Source organism: Rattus norvegicus, chromosome X (genome assembly GCF_036323735.1).
Source record: "Rattus norvegicus strain BN/NHsdMcwi chromosome X, GRCr8, whole genome shotgun sequence".
Classification (NCBI taxonomy): Eukaryota; Metazoa; Chordata; class Mammalia; order Rodentia; family Muridae; genus Rattus; species Rattus norvegicus.
In genome coordinates this window covers 71,009,417-71,036,896 of record NC_086039.1, presented here as the reverse complement: position 1 = coordinate 71,036,896, position 27,480 = coordinate 71,009,417, and the positions used below count along the sequence as shown (strand labels likewise).

The 27,480-nt window shown below is 45.0% G+C and overlaps 1 protein-coding gene across 4 annotated transcripts in view; it reads right to left on the bottom strand.

Annotated features, from left to right (window-relative positions):
- Nhsl2 (NHS-like 2) overlaps positions 1-26,957 on the bottom strand; it is a 239,488-nt gene extending 212,531 nt beyond the window's left edge. For all 4 annotated transcript variants that reach the window (XM_063280443.1, XM_063280444.1, XM_039100211.2 and 1 more), the window contains exon 1: positions 26,494-26,957. In XM_063280443.1, coding sequence (XP_063136513.1) covers positions 26,494-26,773 — 280 coding nt within the window. In that variant the 5' untranslated portion in view covers positions 26,774-26,957. The remainder of the gene's footprint in view (positions 1-26,493) is intronic.
- Positions 26,958-27,480: the final 523 nt, after the last annotated feature.

Below are 27,480 nucleotides of genomic sequence, written 5' to 3'. Positions count from 1 at the left end.
ACACACACACACACACACAATTAGAAATAAAGGGGCTGGAGAGACGACTAAGAGGTTAAGAGTACTTGTTCTTGCAAAGGACACAGGTTCAAGTCTCGGCACTCACACAGTGGCTCACAACCATCTAACTCCAGTTTCAGGGGACCTGATGCCTTCTTCTGACCTCCTCGGGCACTGGGCATGCATGTGGTGCACAGATATACATGTAGGCAAAACACTATCACATATAAAATAAATTTTAAAAATTTAATTGAAAAATATTTTTAAAGGATGTAGGTTTTTAGGATGATGAATACAGCTTGAGTTGCAGCAAGCTGATTTACTTACTTTGTGATCTTAATGAAGTCGTTTTTTCCTCAGGAAGTCTCAATGTCTTCCTTAAAATGGGGGCAATAATACAGATGGCCCTTGGTATACAGTGATTTGACTAATTACTGATTGATTAATTGACTGATTTTATCTTACAGTGAGTGAAAAGGACATATACATTTAATGCAAGAGGAACTTTGAATTTTAGTTTTTCCTCAATACTCTTTCCCGATGCTGGGAAGCATCGGCCAGCCCAAGCCCAGTCAGCTGCATAGTCACAAGAGCCTCTCTCTGGTGTTCTGTGTTGTCAGCATTTTTTGATACAGGTGTTCAATAAATTACATGATCTATTTGATACTTTTATTATATAATAACTTCTGCAGTAGATGATTTGCCCAACCATAAGGTGATGTGTCTCAGTGCCTTTAAAGTGGGCTCGGCTAAGGATCGGGTGTATTAATGCATTTTCTATTTGTAGTATTTTTAGCTTACAATGGGTTGTTAGAAACATAACGCAGTGGTGAGCCAAGGAGCATCTGCCCTTAAAGCTCAAGGTGGGAAGCTAGTGCTGAGTTCTGAGTGAGACTTTGAGCAGAAACACTGGGTCATGGGCAGGTATCCGGAGGTAGCCCCTGCTCTCTTTTCTTTTCTACTGTTTCCTCTTCAAAATGGCAACTAGCCATCCCACCGACTCAAACTTTTATCGCATTCTTTTTGTTTTTGTTTTCCTCTTTTCGTTCTAGCATACTCTCCTCTCAGAACACACCTGTATTCACAGGCAGGCAGGCACGCAGGCACGCACACACACACGCACTCACTCACGCACCCATGCAGGCACTCACACACGCACGCACGCACCACGCACGCACGCACGCAGGCACGCACCACGCATGCACACACCACGCACCACGCACGCACATACACCCCTCGGCAGTGGCAGCACTCTCAGTAGAGTAGACGATTCATTGTCATTTCTTTCTCATTCAGGGCTTTAAATGTTCTGTATCACTTGTTTTTGGTTTGTTTGTTTTGTGGTCACAAGTGGTACCTTTGGACACAGGTGTAGCTCAGTGGCGCAGCACTTACTGGGCACATCGAGGCCCCTGGATTTGATTCCCAGCACAACAACACAAGTGTCACCTTTGAAAAGAAACTACCTGTAGATCTCCAACATATGATATGAAACCAGAACTGCTCCTAGGAGCCCTTAGGGCTCAGTGAGTCACACATGGGAAAGTGCTGTGCTCAGGCTGAGCAGGCGCTCAGGGTTACAACACTAGTCTATAATGTGAAAGGCTGCTCAGCACTGCACAGAGGAGCAGGGGACAACTTGTGATATAGCTTAGTTGGTAGAGTTACTGCCAGGCAGTCATGAGGTAATGGGTTCCGTCCTCAGTACTGCAAAGAGCAACACAACACCCTTATGGGGATGGGTGGTGGCTTACACCTGTATTCCTGACAGTCAAGGCTAAAGCAGAAAGTTTGAAATCAACCTAGGCTATATAGCAAAATTTTATCTCAGAAAACTTTTTTAAAAACCACCTCCAAACATACGCAAATTAAAAACAAACACAATGTACAAGAACAAAAACCCAGTAGGCTTTTGTTCTCTCCACTGACCCACTGTCCACTGACAAGCTACTGGGCGGGAAAACAGGTCTAGAGACTCAAGGAGATGTTTGAGAGGCTGGAAACAATCCTGAAAATCACAGGAAGTGGTAAGGCTGTCTGGCAGATGGTGGTCCTCTGATCCATCTCTATGCATACATACGCAGTACAGCCTGGCTGTCCCTATACCTAGGAAGCAGCTTTACTTGTAACTGTCCAGAGCTTACCAACTAGATCCAAAACCTAGCACAGTCACTTGGTAGTTTTGTGTTTTGGGCCCACTATTACTCTGATAAGTGGGCAATATTATCTCATAAGAGCTGCATGTGGTATTATAAGTCACCCTTGGCTTTCTACATTTCTAGAGGACACCGTCAATAAAGGTTGGAAGTCAGGCAGCTCACAAGCTCCTCCTTTACTTGGGCTAAAGGGAAAGTCATTCCTTTTCCCACAAGTTTGACTCCTAGCCAAGAGAAGCCTCTGGCCTCTCACAAATCCCACAGGCTTTTCCTGCACAATGAGGCTGCTTCCCAGCCTGGGCTCAAATAAGGCTCATCTCTCCCAGCTCCGGGACTCTGTTTTCTTCTACTCTGCCCTACAAGCACATAGTCTGATGGATGCTCTTTATTCAACTGGCCATTTCTGAAGAAAGTCTGGCAACCTAAAGCTGAACGCAGCCCTTTAGTACCTGCTTACAACACTCTGTGAAGTCCAGCCTGGGGACCCTGGAAATAGCAAGGCTATAAAGTGAGCTTCAGTCAGAAACAATTGCCAGGATCTAATGGGTCCATGGCCAAGGCGCCTTCACGTTATTTCCAACTTTCCACAATCCTGATCCCATCTAATGAGCTACCCAGGCAACAGTACTACAGATTTTGTTAGAAGTTGTGCTTAAGAGTGACAGATCGCTACCTTGGACTGTGCACTTCGGTTTTATAGATGTGCTATCAGTATGTTTTCCACATTTCTCTGGGTTGGAAAGCACTTTGACAGGATAAAAGGTCATGCATCACTGCCAATCCTATTCCCAGGAGCCCTCCAAGGAGGGCCTCAACCTAAGGGGAAGCACTGGTGTGGGGGTAGCCATGGATGTTGTTTCTTTAACTAGAAATAATCAGCAAAATGTTCATTCCCAGCAGAAACAAAAACACGGATGGGACACGTTAGAGACCTTGAAGAACTTCCTGGGGAACAGTACTGTGTGAGGTCCAGAAGGGACTGGCCAGCAGTGTGGGTGGCATGTGATACGTGTGGACATGTTTGTGTTCCTGTGGCTGTGGCTGTGTGTGTCCTTTATCAAAGAGTTCTCTTTAAAAATCTTCCTTCTTTTAAGTCATTGTGCAACAGCTGGCAATGCTCCCCATAAAAAGCACTCCAAGCTGGGGTTCCCTTCAGGTGTTACTGGGCTTTATCTTAGAAACCTGAAGATTCTGCCACTTCCGTGCCAGTTAAGAATGGATACCATTCATCCACATATTCAAGCTGAGACCCTGGCCCAAAACCAGCCTTGACTCTATTATTCTCCTTACTCCTCATATCCAATCGAAAGGAAAATCTTGCTTGTCTTTTTCTGGACTATATCCCAAATCCAAATCCATCACCTCCTACACACACACACACACACACACACACACACACACACACACACACCAGTATAGCTCATATTACCAACAACTCGCGCAGGATCAAGTTTCCTCAATGGCCTCCCTGCTCCCACCCTTGCTGCAACAGGCCTCGCTCCCACATAGCAGTTGAGGATCTTTTAAATATATAATTCAGAGCATATAGCCCTTTTTCCTGTTTCAACAATGATAGAAACACATGTCCAAAATGGATTCTCCACTAGCCTGGATCCCTGAGTGACTTCATGGCGAAGCTCTCTCGTGAATCCCATGAGCAAGGCCTGGTTATTTGTTGTTGGCAGAGTAACTTACTCTCTCCAGGCTGACAGTGACTTCACAGACGTTTCCGGAGCAGGCTTTACAGCGTTGGCTGACTCCTAAGGAAGTCTGGGACTTTAGAGAATTATCTTACCCACCATTCTAAACAGATAAGGGCTGAAGCACCGTATTCAGAAGGTGCAATCAACAAGCTAAGCTAGCTTCACACAGGGGTGTCATGATGGGGTAAGCAGTGGCCAGGAGATTGTTCAGTAACCGGGCAGTTACTGTCTAAAGCAGGAAAAGGGACAGGACTTTGGTCCTAGAGGGGTATTGCAGCATGGCGACTGGATAGAGATTAGAACTAAGAATCAGCATGGTGGGGGGTGGTAGGGAAGAGACAAGGAAAGGAAGAGGAAGCAGAGACAGCAGAGTCCAAGGATCATGTTTGGAAGTGATGCCAATTGTTGTCCCAGGTCCTGTATCTTCTAGGTGTGCTGAAACAGGATGTTTCCTGCCTGATCCGGACCTGGTGAGATAAGCTGGCCCAGTCTGGAAGTGGTGGGGGGAGTAGAGGCAAGAGAAATGAGGAGAGCAGGCCCAGGCAGAGTAACAGCTGAGCGTTATCGGGTGCTTATCCCGAGGTACACACTGTGTCCAGGACATTACATACATGCCTTCCCTATAATCCTTACACAAACCCCATAAAGTTAGTGCAATTTTATCTCCACTTAGAGACACTGAGTAACTTGCATAACATCATCCAGCTAGTAAATGTCAGATTCCTGATTTGGAAGCAGGATGTTTCCTCCCCAACTTTCTTCCTTCAAACACTTTTATTTTCTCTTCCTCTTCCTCCATGAAGTTTTAGATATGTCTTTCTTTCTAGCTTTTCATTCCACCCCATTTCCCACCACCCATCCACTTTCTTGTCTTCACATTCCCCATCAGACATTAAAAAGGAACTCTGAGCTCACCTTGACTTGGTCATCTCAACTTTACACACAATGTCCACAGAGCGGTGACAATGGTCTGTCTCTAAGCAATGAAGTCTTTCAGACAGCCTGATCACTGTAGGAAAAAAGAAGCGGGTAGCTTTTTGCTCCCAATCAACAGTCTGGGTCCAGGACCTAAAGGTTTGGGGGCTCAGATCCCTCGTGAAGGGAAGAGCGGCTGTTATGCTGTGGAGATGTATAGAGAGGAGGGAAGGCTGTCCTAGGAGCAAGGGTTCTGGGGTCTGAGAGGACTTGGTAGGTGGGGAGACATGCTTCTAATGATTTTTCTCTTATTATCTGAAACTATTTGGCATGGACTCTTCTAGAAAAGTCAGTTCCAGTGTCCTAGAACAGAAGAAGCACTGGGGCTGCTTTTAGACTGATAGGATTCTGGCTAACTTTGCCGCTTAACTTTATGGTACTCGGTTTCCTCATCTACAAAATGAGAAAACTGTTTTTATGGCTTTTTTGCAGGGATGATTCAGAATAAGGGTCAAATAGCCTTTTAAAATGTCTAGAAGACACTTTAAAGTCAAAATCTCTGATCCTCTCAAAGCTGCCTAGTATTTTTTTTTAAATCTTGATAAAGACCAACCCTCCCAACGCCATTCTATCCCATTCTCTAGGCAAAGGCTATTTCTACTGTCTTGTTTTCTCTTGCATCTGTAACTGTTAGTATTTCCACTTAATCTCGAGAGCCACCACCCTGACCCAAACTTCCAATGTCTCTTTAGGGATATGTCCTGTACCTCCAGTTGATTCTCCTTAGAACAGCCAGAGCTAGTATTTTGGAAGCAAAATTAGATCATGTCACATCTCTGAGCTGGAAACTTCCTGTTGCTTTCAGGACAAACCTGGGAGCTCCCCGAGGCCTACAGGATCAGTGGTGACTCTTACCTAGTGTTGTTCATTCTCTGCTACTTAGGGCTTGCTCCCAAAGTCCTTCTAGCTGCAGGCATTTTTTTGGTTACTGATTTCCCTATGAAAGTTTTCCTTGCCCCACTGCTCCCCCCAACCCCATCCTGATTTAGCCAATTTACTATTCATGTTGCCTCTATTTTGGTGATTATTTGATTAATGTTTGCCTCTCCCACTTGATTCTTAGTCCCTGAAGGTAGAATTAAGAGCTATTTTTCTCCCACCACAATGACTCCAAAACTTAACTTAGCTCATGGTAGGTGTTCAGTCATTATTTGATAAATGCTTGTTGATATCTTTGACAAACAGCTAAGAACTGGGAAAAATAAGGTAATATTGCAGAAACAGACAAATGACTCCAGGATTCATGTAGAAATTCATGGGCCAAAATAATCTTAGCAGTGAAAGGATCTGAGGATTACTATTTCCCAATCTCAGCAGCTGCTGCACAGCAATCAACACCAATGAAAATAATCCCAGTCTTATACTGGCATAATGACCCACGCATGGGTCGATGAAATAGAATTGCGTTAAACTCCAATCAAATGATGTTGGCGAGGTTCTCAACATCATTCAGCAAAGGAAAGAAGAGTAGAGATGGTTAGAGAGATGCTTTAGTAGGTAAAGTTGCTTGCTGTGCAAGCTTGGCAACCCAGGTTTGATCCCTAGAGGGTGAAGGAGAGAATCAAGCCCATAAAGTTGTCTTCTGACTGTCATATGCATGTCATGGCATATTTAAATTATTATTATTATTATTATCATTATTATTATTATTATTATTCCAAAAGGTGTCCAAATGTTGTCGAATCCTACAACATGGACTCTTACATCACAACATATGCAAAAGTTAACTCAACATGGGCTCAAAGATGAAGATATAAACGTTTAAAACTACAAAATTCTGACAAGAAACAAATGTAAATCTATATGGCCTGGGCTGAAACAGAAATTTCATAGTCTTTGTAGTGTTGAGGATCAAACCCAGGTCTTCCTGCACACTAGGAGAATGTGCTACCACTGAGTCATGTATCTAGCTAACACTTTCTTATAAATGCTGCTAAGAGAATGAACAGCCAGGGAAGAGGGAAGAATAGATGTTGGTTGTAATAAAAATTAAAACCTTTGTGTATTAAAATATATCAAGAAACTGAAAAGACAACTCCTTAAACTGGAAAAATATGAACAAATGACATATATGACTAGTATCAATATTCAGAATGCACAGAGAACTCCTATAAGCTAAGGATGGTCCGCTCGAACACCTGAGAAGCTGGAGTAGAAAGGTTGCAAATTCAAGGCCAGCCTGGGTTACATACTCAAATTCTGTCTCGGATGCAAAAAAGAAAGCAAGGAAACAAAAACAAAAACAAAATAATCCAACTCAAAAATGGGCAAAAGACATAATTAGACCTTTTTAAAGGCAATTCAAATAGCCACTGTGTGCATGGAAAGATGCTCAACATCATAGTCGTGAGGGAAATTCAGGTCAAAAGCACAATGAGGTATCATGTCGTGCCCACTAGGATAGCTATGTCCAAACATATTGATGATACCTGACTTGGCAAGGATGCAGAGAAACAGGAAGCTGAGCACATTGCTGGCAGGAAAAGAAAGGGATGCCAGCTCTGTGGGAAACAATCTGGGAGTTCCTCGAATGTCTAAACATAGAGTGCCATAGGAGCCAACAGTTCTCTCTCTTAATTACATACATAAAAGATATATACACTGTGGCATGTGTGCCCCTTGTCATCATAACAATAACAACGATAATAATAAATGGAAAAAAGTCCAGAATAGGCAAACACACAGAAAAGAAATAGGAGATCAGTAGTAGCATGAGGACTTGGCTGGGTAAGGAGAGCTTACCTTTAGGGGTAATGAAATGTTATAAGTTTATAAATGAAAATGTTATAAAATTGATTGCGGTAGGGACTGGAGAGCTGATATTGTGGTTAAGAGCACTTTCTGCTCTTGTAGAGGACCCCACTTTTGTTTATAGCACCCACATCAGGCAGTTCACAGCTACTTGTAACTCCAGCTCCAGGGGTCCAACACCCTTGCCTGACCTGTGTTGGCACAGGCATATGCGCATGTGCGCGCGCGCGCGCGCGCGCGCGCGCACGCACACACACACACACACACACACTGCATATATATATACATATATATATATAGGCATTCACATATACTCATACAATAAAGTAAATCAATAGTCTTTTTAAAAATTGATTCTGGTGATGGTTGCACAACTTCATGATTATCTTAAGCCACTTAAGGGCATATACTTGAAGTGGGAGAACTGAGAAATACTCAAATTACATCTCAATAGATGTCATTTAGGAATTTTTTTGAGCCAGGGTTTCACTGTATAGCCCTGGTCAGCCTAAAACGTTCCTATGTAGACCAGACTTGCCCTAAATTCACAGAGATCCATCTGTCTCTGCTTCCTGAATGCCAGGATTACAGGTTCATACCACCATCTGAGCTGAGACAATTCTGAGAAAGATTGAAAATGCCGGTGTCATGGTGGTGAGTGATTGAGGAAAACAACTACTGTCAACATCTGGCACACAAGAGCAAGAGATCAAGATGCTGGAGAGACAGAGATGAAGAGACAGAGAGACTATGGTAGGCTGCTTTCTGTTAGGGTCCCCCCCAGCCCGCTCTCAACGCTTTTATCTGCAGACACAGTTCTGTTTTCTTTCCTTTGTTTAACTTTCATAGCCTGATCCAGTTGAGCCCTTCCCTCTGATGCTTCCCTTGGATGACCATCTGTGCAGTCAACTTGGTGTCAGAAAAAAGGTGAGTGAGAAGGAAAAAAAAAAACTACCTGCTTTTTACAGGTTGCCTGCTTACTAGAGTGAACAAAAACAAGCAAGAAAGCTTGTCTACTCATTTAAAAAAGAAACTTCTGTCTCTCAAACGAAATAGATGCTAGTATCAAGGATATGTGTAGTTAAGCTCAGGTCTCTAAGAGTGGATCTTGTGCACTATGTCCACCCCAGCACAGGTTCCCTGACAGAATTATTTTAAGCTGAATAGCAATAGACCTTAAAGATGTCCCACTCTCTTATTTTATAGAGAGAGGAGAACAAGGACCCAAGAAAGGGAAGGGACTTACATGGGTACAGTGGATGTTCAAGTATTTATTGTGAGAATGAAATACTAATGAGTCATATCCTTTTTCAGGGTGTTTTGGTTTGGTTTTTGGGGGGGTTGTTTGTTTTTAAGAGAGGTTTTCTCTGTGTAGCCCTGGCTATCCTGGAACTCACTCAATAGATCAGGCTGGCCTCAAACTCACAGATGTGCCTGCTTCTTGTTTTGTTTTATTTTTAAGTTCCCAAGAGGAGTCTTCTCTTTTTAATTTTGGTGCAGTGCAATTTATCTCTTTTTCTTTGGTTCCCCAGCCCAAGGATGCAAAGAACTCTTCCTATGTTTTCTTAATATGTTTTATAATTACGGCCTTTACATTTAACCTCTTTGCTCATTTTGAGATAAATTTTGAGTGTGGCGTGAGGTGAGGAGCCAGCTGCTTTCTTTTGCAATGTGGACACCCTGCTGCGCCTGCATTCTTGAGAAGATGGTACTTGGTTCTAATTTTCTTTTATTTGAGGCGAGGTCTCGGTGTGTTGCACAGACTGGGCTTAAGCTATCCTTCCTTCCTGCCTCAGCTTGCCAAGTAGCTGGACTCTGGGTGTGCATCACCATGCCTGGCTCCCAAGGTGATTTCAGGAATCACCGCTCAAAGCTAATCCTTCTCAAGCGCGGTTGGATACTCGCTGCTTTCTGAGCAGCTGTAAAATTTGAGTGCACACATGTATTTGCCCTCAGACATCATTGTTTTTTATGGAAGCATGCCAGGTGAGTCTAAAACACACAGCCAAGATCAAAAACTAAAATCGATACTGCTTGCCTGACAGGCAGGGTAAATGAAAAGAAACAAAATACTTCATTTTATACACTCTGTTAGGACAAAGATTTTTTGCCCATCTTATATACTTGTATCCCTGGCATCTAAAGCAGTGCAAATGGTTCTTCGTCCTCAGAGCCTTCCCTCTTGCCACCATGGGCAAGACACTTGCAATCTCTCTGAATCTATTTTTACCATTTCTTTTTTTTTGTTGTTGTTCTTTTTTTTTTCGGAGCTGGGGACCGAACCCAGGGCCTTGCGCTTCCTAGGCAAGCGCTCTATCACTGAGTTAAATCCCCAACCCCTATTTTTACCATTTCTTACAGGAGGCCCAGATGAGAAAATATATGTAAAGGTGCTTCATAAATGGAAGAGACTTGCAAAAATGCTACATTTACAAAGAAAATCAAGGTTCCTGTTTTCCCTCCTTGGCCCTATCAAGAATTGCTTCTTCTGGGTTTTGTTCCATCATCTTAGGTCTCCCTAGAAAGACTTGTGTCAGCTCTTCTCCTAGTTAGGTGGATCCCTACAGATAGTGTCCTAATTTGCTTTCCGGTTGCTGTGATAAAATACCACAGTGAAAAGAAAGTTCAGGAGCAAAGGATTCCATTCTACCTTACAAGTTAGAGTCCATAATGAAGGGAAATCAAAGCAGAAACTCAAGGCAGCAAGGCCCAGGGACTGATGATGCAGGGGCCATGGAGGATGCTTCCTGGCTTACTCCCCATGCTTCCCCTCACCTTGTCTTCTTATACACACCAGGGCCACTGCCCACGAGTGGCCCCATCCACAGCGTGCTGCACCTTCGAATATCAATCATTAATCAAGACTATACCTCTACAGACTTCCCCACAGTCTCTGCCACCCTCGGCCCTCCTGACCCTTGAGCAAATTTACTCTCTTTTGAAACTGTTGCCTCACCAACAAGATGGGAATGACAATGGCTGACTCTGTCATGAAGTCCTTGAGCATAAAATGGGTTAGCAACGCACATTTGATTGCTCTTAAACATCAGAATATGAGCCATGTTTTTATTAACAAAGGGCTTTTTCCAATTTAAAAGTGGGGGTGTGTGTTTATGCTAAATAAAAAGAGCTAAATGTATGTTTAAAGGGGTGTGCAAAAATAAGACGGGGTATGTAGCCCCCTGGCACAGGTGTTTAAGAAACTGAGACAGGAGAATCATAAATGTAAGGATGACGTGACCTACAGAATGAGAAGACCTGGGTTCAATTCTCAGCACTCACACAGTGACTTACAACAACCTGTAACTTTAGTTCTAAGGAGCTCCAATGCCCTCCTTTGGTCTCTTCAGGAACCAGGTACAACACAGTGCACAGACATACATGTGGGAAAAATACCCAAACATTTAAAAAATAAGATAAAATAAAGGCCACAGCCTGGAAGCCACCATCAACCTGACAGCGATATGTCCTACAGCAGGCAAAATAGCAAAGAGCCAACAAATGTCCTCTTGAGTAGTGGAGCATGGTGAGGCTCACAGTATTGGTCACGGCTAAAGTTCCAAGACAACTGCAGCGGTTTGACAGAAAATGGCCCCATCGGCTCATATATTTGAATACTTGGTCCCAGTTGGTGAAACAAGAGTTAGAGGTATGGCCTTGTTGGTAGAGGTGTATCACTGGGGGTGGGCTTGAGGTTTCAAAACAAAAAGCCCACACCCAAAACCAAAGCTTGGAGTTTGCTTTGTGTTAAGCAGCTACTCCTCAGCATAGTTGACACAGCCAGTGACAGGCCATTGGAGAAAACTGACTTTCCCTCTCCCAGCAGGTTATCAATTACAAAGACTTTCTTGCTTAGGGGTGGGATTAGAGTCTGCTTTCCTTTCTCAGTGCTGGGCCTTGTCTGCTTTGAACCTGTGCAGGTTTTGTGCCTGTGTCACAGTCTCTGAGAGTTCACCCAGGCATCAGTCCTTCTGGGTCTGGACGCTGGTGCTTCCTAGGTATCACCTACCACTCTGTCTTTCCACCTCCTCTTCCGCATAGACTCCTGAGCCAGGAGGGGAGAGGGTTCTTATTTGGGTTTTTTGTTTGTTTGTTTGTTTGTTTTTGAGAGAGAAAATGAACTTGAAGTTGGGTAGTTAAGGAGGGAAGGGGATCCGGGAGGAGTCAGGAGAGGGGGAAACAGTCAAAATATATTGTGTGGAAACTATGCTAATAAAAATGGAAAAAGAAAAAGACTTTTGCCATTCTTAGTGTGTTCTGTGCTTCCTGTTTGAGGATCAGGATATGAGCTGCCACTCTAATGTCACTCTTGCCTGCTGCCATACTCCCCATTATGATGCTGATGAATTCCAATACGTCTAGAACTGTAAGCCCAATAAACCCTCCCTTTCATATGTTGCCTTAGTCATGATGTTTTATCACAGCAATTAAAAAGTAACTATGTCTAAGAGAAAGCATTAATTGATACAGAGGATTTATTAGGTAGTAAGCGAAGGTTTAAAAACTACAAAACCCCATCTCCTGCTCAGTCATTAGTCATTCAACAAACACTTGCATCATCCCTACTTTCAAAGTAGATGTTGAAGACAGATGGATGAGTCAGCCACTGCCCTTTTCCTCAAGGATAAGATGTAACATTGTAGGCATGAGGTTTTGTTTCCAAAGCTTTTTTCCATAGAGGAGTATTTTTGATCCGCCTGACAGAAAAATAGAGGCTCAGAACTAAAAGTTACTCCTGTGAGCTGATACCAGGACTGTACTCCTAACAGAGGCCAAATAGGCAAAGGCAAGCAACTTCACGATCCTCACAACGGGGCTGCTTCCTCCACAAAAGGTCTGTGGCTCACTACCCACAGTCACCTGACTGAAGTCTGGTTCGGGGAGACACTTGGAATTCATCCCAACCCCTCAGGATCTGAAGGGCTCAGCAGCTGCATGCTATGTCCAAGCCCCTACCACCATCAAGACAAGATTTACCTCCCCCCGGGAGAGACTGCTCTAACTTCCAGCTCCTGGCTCATCTTAGGAAAGGAGTTACCAGAGTGTTCTTCCAAGTTCCGACGATGAGGGTTACATTACATTCAGGAGGTAGTAAAGGAAAGGAAATAAAAGTGGGTTCAAGAAAGGTCGATACATATTGGCAGCCTCTGCCTAAACTTTCTTCCCCCACCTGGAGGAAGCACGGCTGCAAACGCAAATAAAGTGGAGTGTGGGCACAGCAGAGGGGGTCAGAAGGCTGGGAGGAGCTGGGAGGAGCTGAGTGTGAGTTTGGAAGGATGAGGAAGAGTTCTGGAGAAAGGGGAAATAGCTATGGAGGCTTTCCGTGCTCCTGTGCCCAGTGCTTTCCCCACATGACTTAGCTGTCTGCAGTAACCCTGTTTCCTGCACTATCTCCCTAGCAGTTAAGACTCAAGAGTTAAAAGCAACTCGTAAGAATTAAGTATCACCAATATCTGGCACAGAGGCCAGCACAGGCTTAGTGTGACGATCGGGGTAGGAATTAGTCTTTGGAGCCAACTCTAAATCACCAGATTAGAGATAAACTGCTTTCTTTTATTAAGGGACAAGAACATGAAAGGGGAAAATATCTCAGCTATGCCCAAACTCAGCCGTTTTAAAGACAGTGTTGTGTTATAGAATCCAGGCCTGGCCTGGAACTCTCGATCCTCCTGCCTCAGCCTTCCCAAGTGCTAAGATTGCGTGATGAGTCACCACTACACCCCACTCTAAACTCCCACTTTGACGCTCATTTCAAGAGAACGCAGCCAAGTTTTTAAACCATCGTGAAGGAAGAAATAATGATAGTGGCATTTTTCCTATCCAGTATCCCAAAGCAATGTTTTAGTCACAGTTAACAAGTAGCCCTGGTTGTTCATTCTAGAGAGTAGAGCCACAGACAAAGGAATGTTCCCCTCAAACTGTAGCCAGCACCTGGGCATGTGAAGGATAGCCAGTCTACTATCAGCGAATGGCTGTGCCTGGCAGGGCGAGCAGCAGTGGAATTGGCAGGAGATCAGCCTAGCTCAATAGGATAGGAGTTGGAGGGGCTAGCTTGGAAATTTCTCAAACGGGGTCTATCTCTGATGAATCTCTGTGTCCCTAGTGCTTTAGAGAACCTGGCAGTGTTGTTCTATAGGGGTCTCCTGAAAATGGAATGTCAAATTGTGGCCACAGTTCAGTGAAATTGATTGTCCTGTCTGACCCATGGAGAACTGGTACTTTTCTTTAGTTATAACGGAGAAGACAGCTGTCAAGCTTGGGTCCACCCAGATGCTGCTCCATTGTTTAATAGTTACATCTAGAAGCTGCTCCACAAGAAAGAATGTCTCCCTAACTTGCCTACCTAGAAGAGGCACTGTTTATGCCACCCCTCTACCCACAGGGGATACCTATCTGCCACACATACTAGCAGCCCATATTGGCACCTGAAATTTCATAAATGTTTCCTGTGACAAAGGGATTCACCACCTGAACCCCTTCCTCCTCCCTCACTCTTCACATGCCTCAGGTAATCTGGAAGCCCCAGGCACAAAATACACAAACTCTCTGCACACAAATGACGTTTGTTCCCTAATTGTACTGTTTTCATTAACTTGGAGTTAGAAGGAAAAAATTTCACTGGGCTTTTTCACAATGGGGAGTAAATTTATGTAACCTGTTATTCCAAGAGGTAATCTGGTCCAGAAGCTGGAACACGGCAAGATCTCACTACCCCCAAATCCTCACGAAATTAGTTCCCAGCTCTGTTCACTGAGCTGCACTGTTCCCACATCTCAGGAAGGGACCTTTCCTGTAGCACTTTGAGCGGAACCGTTTCTTAAAACCTACTTCTCAACCTTCAGAAATAGATTCCTTCCTCTTTTTTAAACTTAAAGTGTGTGTTTTTGCTGATGAAAATTGAAAATCTTAACTGATGAAAGCACAAAATTATACATAGAAATAGAGGATCACGAAGCGCTTTGGGATGTGTGTACGGCATGAGATGCTTATCTTATCTGTGAGTCTGAGCCTCAGTCTCTCTAAAAAGCCACCATTTCCTCATGGTGAAGACTTTTGGGGATCCTTCTTTCTGCCTTGTCTTCATCCCCAGGGTCCAGGGCCGCTTGAGAGGCAAACTGTGGGGGTTCCCTTTATAGCACCTCTTCTCTGATCACAGCTAAGATGAGCAATGCTAAAAGTGCCCCTCCCTCTTAGACCCTTGGTGATGGTATTTTCCCAGTGGCTGTTAACAGAATCAAATAAGTCTTGGACCTCAAAATAGCTACAGAGGAGGTTCCAAATAGGAAGCCCAAATACAGCCACTAACATTGAAGATGCTATTGGACCAGGCTTCCTTCTTTCTCTGGGTGGCTGTTGGCCAGGATCCACATTCTAAAAGTATTTCTGTTGGTATCATGAAAGAAAGGACAGCTTTTCTGTCTTCTAAACTGCATCTGCTGAGCAAGGCTTAGTGATGCATGTCTGTAATCCCAGCAGTTGAAGGTAAGAAGGTCAGGAGTTCAAGGTCATCCTCAGCTATGTAATAAGTTCAAGATAAGCCTGGGCTACAGGAGACCCTGTCTCAAAAAAATACATAATCGAAAAACCCCAACCAAACAAAATAAAACAGGAAAAAGATAAACTGAATCTGTTCAAGTAAACATGGTTTGAAAATACTGACCATGTTTATACAGTTGTTCTGTTCTGCCATATGATGCAGTGACCTATGTGCATGGTCTGGACTACCAAATGAGGGGAGCATGGAGCCCACCCCCATTTCAATTCAGAAGCAGCCATTTCACTTCGATCTGTAATTTCGGGCCTGGCCTAATTTGAAGCATGAAACTATAAAGTGAAAATGTCTTTCCTTTTGCCTGGATTCCCAAAAATGTCTGCATAGCAAAATCTTTCGATTTTGTTGAAAAGTTGATTGAAGGTAGAGACCCAGCCCAGTGTCATAAGGTGTAACACTAGGTAGCTCTAACAAAGGAAACCGTTGTCTTCATTTAAAATGTTAAAGGATTTGATAACGTGAGCAAAGCTACATAAGATGAAAGATCTTTTCCTTTGCTGTAGCATTTATTCTTTTTACTGATGACATAATTTTTTCTAATTATCTTCCCTCCCTTAGAAAATTAAAAAGTGTATTACTCAACTTTGGAGGCATGGCTATTTGTGATTAATTCATACATGTGACCATTTTGTCACCTGTTTTAACCTAAGTTTACATTATACTTCATGTTTATTATCCACAAATATATAAAAGACTATATAATGAGGTACTGGGGGTGTGGCTCACTGGTAGAATTAACCATGGACAAAATATTCCTTACAACAGCAGGGAAGAAGAAAGAGAAGGAAAAGGAGCAGGAGGAGGAGGGTTGTGAGGTGAGCTAGGTCAGGAAACTCTGGCTTGGTGACATCCATCTTAACCATCTATAACGCAAGTCTTCACCCCCAGGCACACAGTACAACCATTTGGAAATTTTTAAAACATACTGGTTCCTGACCACTGTACCCTAGAACTTCTGGCTGTAAGTGGGGCACGTCCAGGGAGATGATAGAATTGCCCAGTGGTTTGGGCATCTTCTAGACAATGCCAAGGTGTTCCCGTGACCTCAAGGCTGCTTGGCTGTGAGATTGGGATTTACTCACTCCATATCAGCATTGGTGAAAGACAGATCTGTTGGGCCTTCAGGCAAACTGCTCAGTATGTTTCGTGAAGAAAAAACTTCTTCACCCCTTCGCCAAGTTGATTGTACAAAGCTGATGAGTCAAGCCAGGAGACATGCCCCTCCCTATACTAGGAGATTAGGACAAAGCTAGAAAGACGCTTGCACAGGAGCCTTGCCTGAGGGCAAAGGCAAGTGCTAGACCTGTAGACCAGAATCTACCCTCTGCTGTTTTGTTAATGCTCCTCCAGAGTCCTAGCCTGAGTGGGTCTGAGGTCTGCAGGTATCAGTCTATACCAATAAATATCCCAAGGCTGCCAGCATTCTCAATAGATCCTGCTTCAATTACAAAGGATGCCCCTCACCCTTGATTGGCAGTGAGGTGGTGAACAAATTCAGTGGGGGAGAATGAAGGAAGGACTCAAAGGGAAGCAAAATCCCCGGAGTGGGGAGAGGTGACCTGACAGCCTCAAAAGTGAGATGTGCTCCTCTGGGCGTATGTGAGTCTTCTCCACAACTTCTAGAGAAGAATGTCTGTAATTTGGAGCTGTCTAGGAAACATTTTTCTTATACCAGACTTGACAGGGGTTTCGAAAGGCTTCAAAGCAGCCAGACCTGGTGGCAAACGGGTGTAATTCCAACACTCATGTGGCAGAGGGAGGAGGACAGAAAGTTTCATGCCAGCCTAGACAACGCATAATGAGATCCTAGTTCAAAACTAACTAAATAAATAAATAAATAATAACTTCAAAGAATTGCATCTTTCTGGGTAGTATCTAGTGATGGTATGTATGGTTGTAGGATATGCACATTATTAGGCCCTGGAAATAACCCCCTGAAACAGGGAATATTAACCCATTGTGCATATAAAGAACTATGGCTCAGAACACGTTAACTAAGACATATTTATTTACAGCATGTTTCTTCATAGCTGTATACTATTTTATCACTTCCATTACAGATCTTGCAAAATTTACACTACCACTCCACTGTTAGTGAATATTTAGGTTACTCTCATTTCTTGGGTTAACACACACACACACACACACACACACACACACACACACACACACACAAAACATGTAGCGAAGATCCTTGCAAGTCTCCTGGTACAATATCTGATTTTTCTTTAGCATAAGATCCTGAAATGGAATTGCCGGGTCAAAAAAGACACTTCATAAATAACACAAGCTGTGTTGCTAGCAGCTCTGGAGGGCTACCTTCTGCAAGGGAAGGGACCCCCTGACTATGGTAATATTAAGAGGCCTCAGTCACCTCACAGCCTCCCAGTTGGGGAGAATAATTTGTTTGGTACTTTGCTTATACTGAAGACTCAGACTAGAAATTGTCAGGAGGATAATTACACAGCTCCCAGCAGCAGAGGAATCTGCTCAAAGGAAGTAAAAAGAAAGTAATGGATCTTAAAAACCCATCTTTCCTTTGAATCTCTTTTCCAAGGGGAGAGACGCTTTTGTTTAGACTAAGGGTGTAGCTCAGTGTGGAGTGCCTGTCTAGCATGAGGTAGGCCCTAAATAAGTTCAATTCCCAGCAGCACAAAATAAAAAGGGAAGAAAATTATTTTTTCTTGTTTTTCCATAGAGAACTTGCTGATCACTCTGAAGAATCTGTGCTCTTTAGGAAAAAGAGGTAGTAAAAGATAGAGTCAAACCTCAAACATCCCCACCCACAGCAAAACTGGCATGAATAAAAGGCTTCGGTCTCAAGGGCGAGGAACACCACAAGCAGGTAGACTCTCGTTTTCTTTCTCTTTCTTAGGGTCCCCCCTGCTAGAGACTTTGGGGGCTAGGGGTGAGTACGGGGAGGGGGACAATCTGGCTCTGCCAGGCGACCTCAGCCTCATCTGCCTCAAAGATACAGCGTCAATTTAACCATACTGTTTTGGTGGCCTTTCTGTTTGGGAGAGCCTTGTGCTCTCTCCTGAATCTCACCAGCTCATCGTTCCTGCATCAATTACCTCTTATATCGTATATTAGCTTAGACAACTTTCTGAACTAGAAATCCACACTACCCTCTCCCCTGTCACAATCACGCATGCTGTCCTTCACACTTAGACATCTCATCCTCCTGGACGCATCTCTGCACTGAGTCTGCTGCAGTCTCCACCTTCCCCGGAGCCTTCATTCATCTGCACAGCAGTGGGATCCTTCCTCCCAATGGGCTGGGGACCTGCATTCTACTTCACCTCCACCCACCCAGAAACTATCACTGGATGGGTCAATCTAGGCTAGAAAAGAGGAAGGAAGGAATTCATTTCAACAGCTACAGTACTTAGTAAACTGCCCTAGGTGCCAAATCCTGGCTTAGGAGCTGGAGAAATGGCAGCGAAAGCACCCGTATCTGTACCATCAAAGAACTTACACTTCATCGAGGAGCTTACAATTTCCAGAGACGGGAGCAGTTGGAAGGGTGGGAAGGAAGGATAGAAAGCTGTTTGAGTGCACTGACGTTCCAACTTAAAGGGCTTGTATCCAGTTGTCTCCTGCATGTCCAGCCCCATCGCCTGTCACACACAATCCTTACTGTAAGCTATTTAAACCAATACTTACTCGTTACATCTGACTGTGGCATTACCAAGGTAGCCTTGTCCATTAGAATGCTGCCCTCCTCTCTGCACTATAATTTGCAGCAATGACATGGAATCAGAGAGCATTATCCTGAGTGAAATAAGCCAAGCACAGACAGACAAGTAATGTGTGTGTGTGTGTGTGTGTGTGTGTGTGTGTGTGTGTGTGTGTGTGTGAGAGAGAGAGAGAGAGAGAGAGAGAGAGAGAGAGAGAGAGAGAGAGTTGTGCTAAATGTAAAGCAGTGATTACCAGGGGGTGGAAATGATGAGGGAGGAGTTTTACAGGGAAACTGGGTAAGATACACCAAAATGCAGGCAGCTACAAGGATTAAGTTCTAATGTTCTTCAGCACAGTGGGGTAACTACAGTTCACAAGAACCCTTTATATTGTTTTATAAATGTCTAGGAGAGAGGCTCTTGAAGTCTCCAAACACAGACTAAGGATAAAGAGGAGCAAAAGCCTTGATTTGATCAGTACATGCCAAATACATGTATTGGACCATCACATGATAGTATATAAATATATGCAATTACTATGTACTAATAAATATTTTAAATGAGTAAGTAGATGGAAATGTTGATTACCCTAATTTTTACCATTACACATTGTACGCATGAACTGATTCATCACACTTTTATCTAATAGTTTTATATAATTAATAAGGCCAGCAAGATGTCCCAGTGGGTAAAGCATTTGCCATACAAATCTGGTAATTTGAGTGTAAGCCCCAGAACCTAAATGGTGGAAAGAAAATACCGCCTCCCAAAAGTTGTTCTCTGACCTCCACATAAACATCATACACACAAACACAATAATAAAGAAAGTAAAACTTAAGGGCCACGAATATATCTTAGCAATAGACCACTTGCCTACCACGCATGAAGCCATGAGTTCAGTAAGTAATACCAAGCCAATGAGAGACCCTGTCTCAAAACCAAGAGTCTCACCAAAATGACTGTCTAAGCATGAAGCTGAACAAGGATGAGACCAATAAACATGCTGACACGGAAGGGAAAAGCTCAGGAGTTCCCAACCCTAGACAAAGAACTACAGGTAACTACAGGATGCTGACACTGAGAAAAATGTCATCTCCAGGGAGGAGCACACCAACTGGCTGTCCAATACCAAATGGTCAGCCATGAAAACATACATATAAGTAACATTATAGAGACTCACACACACACACACACACACACACACACACACACACACACACACACACACACATATATATATATATATATATATATGCATGTAACAACAACTAATGAAAAAAAGAGACCATAAATTTGAAGGTGAGCAAGGAGGGGTACATGGGAGGGTTTAGAGGGAGAAAAGGGAAGGGGGAAATTCTATGATTATATTATCAAAAAATAAATGATTTTAAAAATAAAACAAAAACAAGTGACAGGATAAAAAGAGGAACAACAGGGTTGGGGATTTAGCTCAGTGGTAGGGCACTTGCCTAGCAAGCACAAGGCCCTGGGTTCAGTCCCCAGCTCCAAAAAAAAGAAAAAAAAGAGGAACAACACCCAAGGCTGATGTCTGGGCTCTGCACATGTGTACACACTTGCACATAATCACACACACACACACACACAAACACACACACACACACACAGAGAGGGGGGAGGGAAACAGAGAGAGACAGAAACAGATAAAAATTAAAATAAATAAATTTGTCTTAGTGAATTTATGCAAAGAGCTTATTTCTTGTTGAAGCAAGAACATAAATAAAATTTGTCATTCCCAACTAGGAGCAGAAGGAGCAAATGATATCTAGAAGGCTATGGTATCACAGAAGGTTCATGATGACGACAGACCCACTAAGCATTGGCTATTTGCTGAATAGTCAACTATTCTCCATATGTTTGAACATAAAATGTCTCGTGCTTAAAAGTACAAATTAATTCAAAAGTTGTTGATAGCATTCTATCGTGTTTTGGGGTTGATTGTTACCATGGAGAACTCTGGAAAGCCTGATTCCATTCTTGAGCTCCAAACCACACTGAATTGAAGAACTCTCTGGGGTGTGAGCTGAGGTCTTGATTCTACTTGTTAGCTCTCTTCAGCTTTCAGAAGGCTGGTTTTTTGCTCTCTTCCACTTAAGTGAGGCCCCATGCTGATGTGGTGGGAACCGAGATGGCACCCAGCCCTGCAGACTAGGAGCACTCTGAAGGGAGAGACCCAGTCTACTTTCCTGTCAGTCTCTAGAATCCAGCACAACAGTAAGGACCCGAACAAAGTTATGCCTAGTCTTCAAAGCTGTAAAGCAATCACTTAAAGAAAAGATGACTTGAGGCCTCTGAAAGAGTACAGAATAGCAAAGCCAGTAAGCCTGTTAAGCTACTTACGCACAGAAGGATAAGCAAGTCATTCCTTGGAAACATGTATGCTAAATGCATTTCTGGCAATCATTTGACTTTCTTGTTCCCCTTGGTTTTTAATAAACATGCTTTTGGAAATGCCAACTAAGCTCTACTGCAGCAACAGAAAATAGACAAGATGTAGTCTCATATTCCTAACTGAACTACAATCTCAAAAAGGGACTAGCCAGCATAAAGGCAACAGAAGGATCGGGAAAAAGCAAAACCAAAAACCAAACAAACAAAAACAAAAACAATCCCTGGTAGAAAGGTGAGCTTCAGAAGTCTGTATGTCCGAGGCTAACTACCCTTTCCTACCTGAAGATCATTTCTCCAGAGCAAACTTCACTCCAAACTGAGAGGTTTGACAGGGGCATTCATTGCCTCCCACCTGCTCTCTGTGCCATGCAGGGTTAAGCACCCTTCCTCTCCAGCTCCAGCTTGCCTCCTATCCATGGGGTGGGGGCTGTTCTTTTTAGCATCCCTCAGGGACTAAAGGGATCAGGAATCACTCCTTATCCTGGACAAATTCCAGCTAAGGAAAATGCCAGAGCTGGGCCTCTCAATGAACTGACTTGGAACACAATGTCATGGCAGAGGTCAGAATACTGGTTAAGAAAGTCAAAACCCCTTTCAGAATCAAGAACTTCTGTCACTGATTTTTTTCTGTGACTTGGCCAGTGCCACATTGCCACACTGGCAGACTGAATACATTTGTAGATCACAAACAACAGGAATGCAAAAGAGGAGAGGAAGAAAAAGAATCTAGTAAGAAACTATTCTAATTTCAACATACAAGTGATGGTTGAGTCCTTTCAAAAGGTTCTTTATTTGAAGAACCACACTGAATTGAAGGTTCTACCCTTTTCATTTAGAATTACATATGTGGAGGCACTAAAATCCTCTTAGCACTCAACCTTCGAACTATAATCTGTCCTGCCTGCAAGATTTGCTGGGGCAGTGGTGGCACAGAACTTGTGGGAGTGGCCAACCAATTACCGGTCTAATTTGAGGCCCATGCCACTGAGAGTCTTGATTTGTCTGGGTGACCTTGGACAGGTCCTTTTCCCTACCTAGGATTCAGTTGTCAAGTGCTATGATGGTCACAATGGTTTGATGACTGAGTTTTTAGTTCATATAGTGGAAATTGACTCTGCCCAAACCAGAGAGGTACAGACAGGGACAGATGATGCCAAGGCACCACTCTTCTCCTGAAACCTGATCACCTTCATCCAGGTCAAAAGTGAGCCCAGAAGCCATTACTTAAGCCTTCTACTCCCTCCTAGACTGACATGCTGATGCTTTAGTCACTTTAGCTCTTCATGTGTCTAAATCAGAGAAGATTAAATTTCTTGTTTCTAAAGGGGAGGAAATTCTAGTGGACATTTTGGTGTTCAAATTTCCAGAGAAGATGTTTTCAACAAATGAAAATACCATGGAGCAGACCAAGAATTTCATGGTATTTGTAGAGAAAATGGGAAGTGATGAAAAAATTAAAGAAAGTAGGTTTGCTTCCCACCCCCTTCACAAACCCCTTCTGTCAACTCACTGTCCCAAGAGCTTCTGCAGATGACAAGCAAGACAGAGACAAAAATGAGTCCTGGCAAAGTGTATCTCAAGTCTCCCAAGATCCCCTAAGCTCCATTGAACTTCGGAGGTAATGTCTCATTCTTCTAAGCAAGAACAGTGTAAAATCTCATCTCATGGCAAACTGGCTGTAGTCAAGAGGTGTGGTTTTCCGATTTTTCACCCTATACAGAGTTCTAACATGCTAGGACTATAATTGCAAGCAAAATAAACAAGAGCTGCCCTTTACAGTTTGCAGCCAGGGATGCCACAATGTTGAAATATCAAGAGGCAGGGGTATCTAACAAAGAGGGGAGTTCTGCTGTGGATCTCATGGGCTGCAATCAAGACAAAATAATTGCAAAAATACAACAGAGCATCTTTCTCACAGAAAGCCCAGGGCCTAGTGAGAAACAATAGGTCTCCAGTGTTATGAAACGTTAACTAGAGGGGCCATCAAGATGACTCAGAAGGTAAAGGCACTTGCCACTGAAGCTGATAACCAGAGTTCAGTCACAAGGACTCATGTGGTAGAAGGAGAGAACCAGATACCACAAGCTGTCCATGACCTCCATATATGCACTGTGGCACTGTGTGTGTGTGTATGTGTGTGTGTGTGTGTGTGTGTGTGTGTGTGTGTGTGATTCATGTGCACACACAATAAATAAAATGTAATAAAATAAAATAAACATACCTAGAGCTATGTAGTGTCTTACTAACTTCCCAGCTCTTAGAGGAGATATTATACCCCTAGGCTGATGCCCTGATTGCTTTTGTAATTATCACGGAAGCACCTACAAACATTAAATAGATCTCTGAGGGAGGAGTAGGAGAGCTTGGATTGACTCAGCATATGGCAGCAGACGTGGAACTATTTCCCACTGGCTTTGACCATTACAATTTTGAGGAGATCACAGAGTAAAGGCCACAGGACGCAACAAAATGGGTCACATCCAAAGCCATATTTGGGGAGAGGGACGGGACTATTTAGAAGCAAGGCCATGCCTTTGTATAGCAATTGCCATGGATCCATCCACAGACAGAGACCTAGTTCAGACCTGAGTGGGCCTTCTTCCCTACCACCCTCATCCCCTACCCCATGCCAGTTACAAGAGTTTCTAGGGCAGTCTCAAAGGGGCTCAAGTTACCAAAGAACAGCCTTTGGGGGAAGTGTTGCCAGGCAACCAAGCCAGCCCAGTCCCACCCCTGTAACCTTGAAGATGGTGGGAGCTTGACCGAGACAGTGTAAAGAGCCACGTGTGATCCTTTAGCATTCACCTTCTCCTCTTCTATCTTCTCTCCTGTCCTGACCCCCCCCACCCCGCTGCTTCCCAGAGCCCCAGCCCAGTCTGCATGCTGTGGGTCAGTGTGACTTGTCACTATTCGGCCCTTTAATGGCAGCCAAGTTGTCCCAGCAGGGAGGCCACAAGCTGCTGGCCTGTCAGCTGTCACTCACTCTGGCCATGTTTCCAAACCTCCTTCCTTCCCCGATTTCTTTCCCACTATGGTTGGAAGAAATAGCTAGAGGAAGAATATGAGGGTAAGTCCAGCTGGATAGGCAGGGTAAAATGTTAACTGGGAGAGCTGGCCCTTAGCAAGATGGTCAGTAAAGCTGTGAGAATCCTAGGAGGAAAAGGTACTAGAAAGAACAAACAAAAAGGACCAGACTTGACAGTGTCTGCCTGTTTGTTTATGATCAGAATCTAATATCCAACCTGCTGGACACCTCGTTGAAGCTTATGCCTCAGCAACAAGGGGGTACCAGATGGTACTCTGATTATGCTTCCCAACTCTCTTTGCACTTGGCACTCGCCCTCAGCCCATTGTTGAGAGGGCCTACAGCTACTGCAAAGTGCGCACTGAGAAGTTCAAGAAGAGTCTAGGGCAGGAAACTAGAAAAGTAGCTCTTTTTAGAGACTCGCAGAAGGTAGCCTGCTTGGTGTGTTCTTGGAGTACGTTGGGGCCAAGCAACATGTATGTACGTTCTCGAAGGTAAGTGACCACACTAAAGAGATAGACCCATTCCCAGCTCTTGCAAACTTCCAGGAGGCCAACTCGACACATTATTTTAAGAGTCATTCCCTCTCTTTAACAATATATCTGTAGCATAAAATATCTCTTTTTAACCCAAGAGATCACTGGGAGGGGTTAGGCCCCCAAGTGACTTAGTGAAGCTATCCCAACACCCCAGCCCATGGGAAGGGCTGGCTGACTCAGCAAACAGAAAGTTATGCTTTGGAAAAGCAGTGCTTCCTCCTGTCCTCAACTTACCCTGCTGACCACAGTAGGTGGCTCTCTGCAGGCCGTACACCGCAGGCTGTACAGGGATTTGGAAAAGTATTCTCCAAGCTGTCTTATCAAATTTCTCCTAGACTAATCCTGGTAATCAGTGGGACCCCAGGGAAAGAAAAACAATGACCTTCTACCCTCTGTTAACTGAGAAGGAGCCATACCCTGAGCCTCAGCTTTCCTGGTCCCCTACCTCCCAGAGGCTTCTGGTCCCATGTCCACATTCCATCTGGCAGTCATCTGTGTCCTTCACCTTTCTTTGCTCAAAGGATTCAGTTTATTTTTCTCTAGCAGTGACCTCTGCCATCTACCTCAAAGGTCACAGACCTTTATGAAGGAAGAGGGGCGATGGAACCTCTGACTCCTGTCATTTTGTTAGAGGTGGAGTCTCCAAGGAAGAAAGACTAACCCAGACAATTCTCTCCCAAGGCCTCACTCAAAAGTCAGCAAGTAGCCATCTTCTGTCTCCTTCTGAAACTTTCTGGTCACACTGCTCTCCTGCCACCCCTTTCTAACCTTCCCTGGGTGCTAATTGGCCAGGTTCCCTGCCGTGCGTCTGCTACTCTCAGCATTTTTAAACATACTCAGCCCCGACTCCGTTTGAGAGAAGTCCCACATTCTAAGGGAACGCTGCCTTTCTTCGCAGAGGAGGTCCTCCCTATTCAAAGTGTTGAGACCCAAAGTAGTAAAGAGCCCGAGCTCCCGCCCGCCTCCAGTCTCACAGGTTCCTAGTGCTCAGTAAGGAAACTCCCAAGACCTGGAGTTTCTCGGGCACCGCTGCCTCTTAAAGCGAACACATTTTTAAGAAAACAGATGACAGTTTCTTTAAATGGTCCTCTCCCGCAAATCTGGGACCTTAGCGGCCGGCGGGGGTGGGGTGGGGAGAGCGGTGGCGGTGGATGGAATAGGCTAAGCCCCGGGCAGTCTCCCCCTCCCCCTGCCGGCCACTCCCGGCAAGGCAACGCAGAGCGTGCGGGGTGAAGCGGGCGGGAAGGAAGCTCGGAAGCGGCTGGGCGCGGGAAGCCGGTTCGCAGACCAGCACCAGGTCGCACGGGTCTGACTGCAGAGCCCCCACCCCACTCCCCCGCCGCCGCCGCCTGGGAGGCAGGCAGGCAGCTCGAGCGCACTTTACAAAGTAGCTCATCACAAGAGACTCAGGCGCGACCACTCAGTTCCTGGGGCCACCGGAACGATTTGGTCTGCACCGACCAGAACCTTACAGATCCACTCCCTCTCCAAACACTCCGGAGGTGGCGGCAGCCTCCAGACCGGAACCCTGAAGGCAGAGGGCCACTTGGGACCGAACGAGCGGATCCCGGGAGGATCAGAAGGCGGGAGGGCGTCCTGGAGGCCGTGTCCCTCGATCTTAGAGGGACAGCCACGGGTAGACCCAGAGGGGCATCCCCCCAGAGGCAGGTGGGAGAGGGTCGTGGGCGCCTCGCGCCTTTTACCTTGCAATTCTTCATCGTCCTCGGGGCCGAGCAGGCGACAGGGGAGGCGGCGGCGGAGACGCACGGTGCGCCGGTACAGGCTGTCTGTGCGGCGTCCCAGAGCCAGCAGGTGCCCCTCGAGGTCCTCGAGCAGAGCCAGCGAGTGGCCGCAGAGGTCTGCGAGCTGGCGGAGCAGGCTGAGCGCGGCCAGGTGGCTCACGTCGCGGAGCTCGGCCAGCGGCTGCGGAGGGTTGCGCGGGCACAGACGCTGGGGCACCACCGTGCGCCGATAGAACGGCATCCCGGGCGCGGGCGCGGGGACCGGCCCGGTCCGCTAGCCTTGTAGCACTCGGGAACCCTGAGAGGCAGCCGCGGTCCTGGTGAAGCAGGGCCCGGAACGCGGGCAGAAGAGAGGCACCGGCGGCTGGGCGGGCAGGCGGCTTCAGAGCCTGCAGCGCCGGCTCCCCGCGGGCTGCACACTCGCAGGAGCCACCAGTCCCTCTGACTCCGCTCCACTGGGCTCCTCCTCCCTGCCTTTCTCCTCCTCCCTTGCTCAGCTCACTCAGCTACTTCGGGATTCCTCCCCACCCCACCCCCACCACCCCTCTTTTCTTTTTTCTTTTGTGGTCAAAAATTTACAGATTAACGCTTGATCCGGGAGAAAGAAAAGAAAGGGGAAAAGGAAGGAAGAGTAGAAAGAAGCTGAGAGTTAACCGAGGAAGATCTGTGTGAACGTGTGTGATGGTCGATGCAGGCAATGTGCCAGGGTCCTCCTGAGCAACTTCAGGCCCGGTACTGATGGTTAAGTTTGTTTTCTGCTTTGGTTTTCTTTTTTTAAACTTAGACTTTCTTTGTAAATACTAAACAATGCAAACGCACCGGCGTCCACACTAGCGAGTCACAGCAGAGACATGCAGAAGTCTGGCTTCAGGCATCTAGTGTTCCTTCTAAAGTGTACTCTGTGCCACCCTCAGCAAGCTAGCAGTCAGAACCTTAGAATCAGAGAAA